General features: G+C 47.7%; 1 protein-coding gene across 1 annotated transcript in view; it reads right to left on the bottom strand.

Annotated features, from left to right (window-relative positions):
* The window catches only part of dytn (dystrotelin), an 8,043-nt gene extending 6,666 nt beyond the window's left edge, over positions 1 to 1,377 (bottom strand). The window contains 4 exon segments of the mRNA XM_030781806.1: positions 92 to 177; positions 498 to 699; positions 1,024 to 1,098; positions 1,359 to 1,377. Of these exon segments, the coding sequence (XP_030637666.1) occupies positions 92 to 177; positions 498 to 699; positions 1,024 to 1,098; positions 1,359 to 1,377 (382 nt within the window).
* Positions 1,378 to 1,682: the final 305 nt, after the last annotated feature.

Genomic DNA, 1,682 nt, shown 5'->3' on the forward strand with positions numbered 1-1,682 from the left:
TGTAACTGAGTTAATGAAAAGGAGTGTGTCTTTGGAGTGTGTGCGTAAGAGAGAAAGAGAGAGAAAGAGAGAGAGAGAAAGAGAGACTCACCTCTGTGTTTGGCTGTGAGTGTGTCTCCAGAGAGGGCAATTAGTGCTGCCTCCACTGACCTGAGGGAGACTGAGCCAGTCTGCTCTCTGTCAGGACCGACACAGACACTCAGTTAACTCATACTGAGACGGACCAGGTCCCCTGATGGGGAACATTGTGGCAACACAGAAGTGACACCACTTGGTTTGTGACTGTGCCTGTCAAGGTTGCAGCAAAATAAAAATCATCCCAACTTCCTAATCTATGAACCAAATTAATTCTCTCTATTTTTAAAAAAATATTTTCAAAGGACAGCCCCACCATCTCGGGGGGAAGAAAAACACAACATAAGTCCCTGTTATGTTCAAGGACAATGAAGAGGTATTGTGAGGCTTTATTTAAGGGTTCGCCTGACCATCACTCTCACCTGTCAAACAGTTTGAAGAGGAGTCTGATAGTCTGATCCGTGGCCTCAGGTGTCACCTGACCCGGAGTTTGCCGGGAGACGTCCTGAAAAAGTCGTTCCAAGCTCTGTCTGATGTCCTCCTGAGACAGCCTCACGTTGGGGTCTCTCGCTCCGCCCAGATGGCGAAGAGCTGGGCGGAGCTCCTTCAGTGACACCGCGTGCACTGAGACACACCACATTTTTTTTCTTCTCAAGAATGTGTGTGTAACATTACAGTAACACAAGAATGGTGTTCCACAGGGAAACACACACACACATACACACACACACACACACACACACATGCACACACACACACAGTGCATGGAAGAACCTGAAAGAAACGCTAAAACAAGTCAAGCGTGTGCAAGCGTGTACAGGGGATCAGAGAGTACCACGGCCACCTGCAGTCCCAGCAGATACAGAACACAGCAGGACAGGAGGACACGTGGGCAGATGATGCATGCTTACGATGGGGTTAAGTATAAAGAGGGGAAGGTGTACTCACGCTGGCATAGTTTCTGCAGGGATCGAAGCTTCAGCGACGCGCGGTACACCGCCGGACGGACTTCGTTCAGTCCCTCTGCGGAACACAGCACACTCGGCACAAAGCGCAAACGCGGTGGGAACGTGCGTAATCGAACGGGAAATGAATCGGAGGGAAACGAATGAAGGAAATGAACGTCACAGATATCGGTGAAACGGAAAACAAGCGTACACGCAACTGGACGGCAATGTCTTTGACGCACCACCGCTCAGTGAAAACAAGGCACCGATAGTAGTTTGGGGAGGCGATTAAGATGCCGTGGAAAAGCCCGGAATGCCGACAGACAGAGGACTCACCGATTCCATCCAGATCCATACTTGTCCGGGCCTTGAGTATGGAGGGAATTCATTCATTCACTCACAAAACTGGAGTGTTGTCCTACATTTGAAACACAGAACAGAAATAAAAAAAAAAAACATAGTAATTCATAAAGTCTGTTTTAACCAACAGATTTGGTATGTATAGGCCTATACTAGCCTAAAAGGTTGCGAAGGGTGTTTTCACGCTTAAAGGCACGAAGTTAAAGCCATGGATGTGAGAGTTTGCAGCCCTGGACATAGGCTGCACTCGACAGTTATTTATGTATTCATTTATTTAGTTCGTTTTTACTCCATTTTCCC

Source organism: Chanos chanos, chromosome 8, assembly GCF_902362185.1.
Source record: "Chanos chanos chromosome 8, fChaCha1.1, whole genome shotgun sequence".
In the NCBI taxonomy this organism is placed as follows: domain Eukaryota; kingdom Metazoa; phylum Chordata; class Actinopteri; order Gonorynchiformes; family Chanidae; genus Chanos; species Chanos chanos.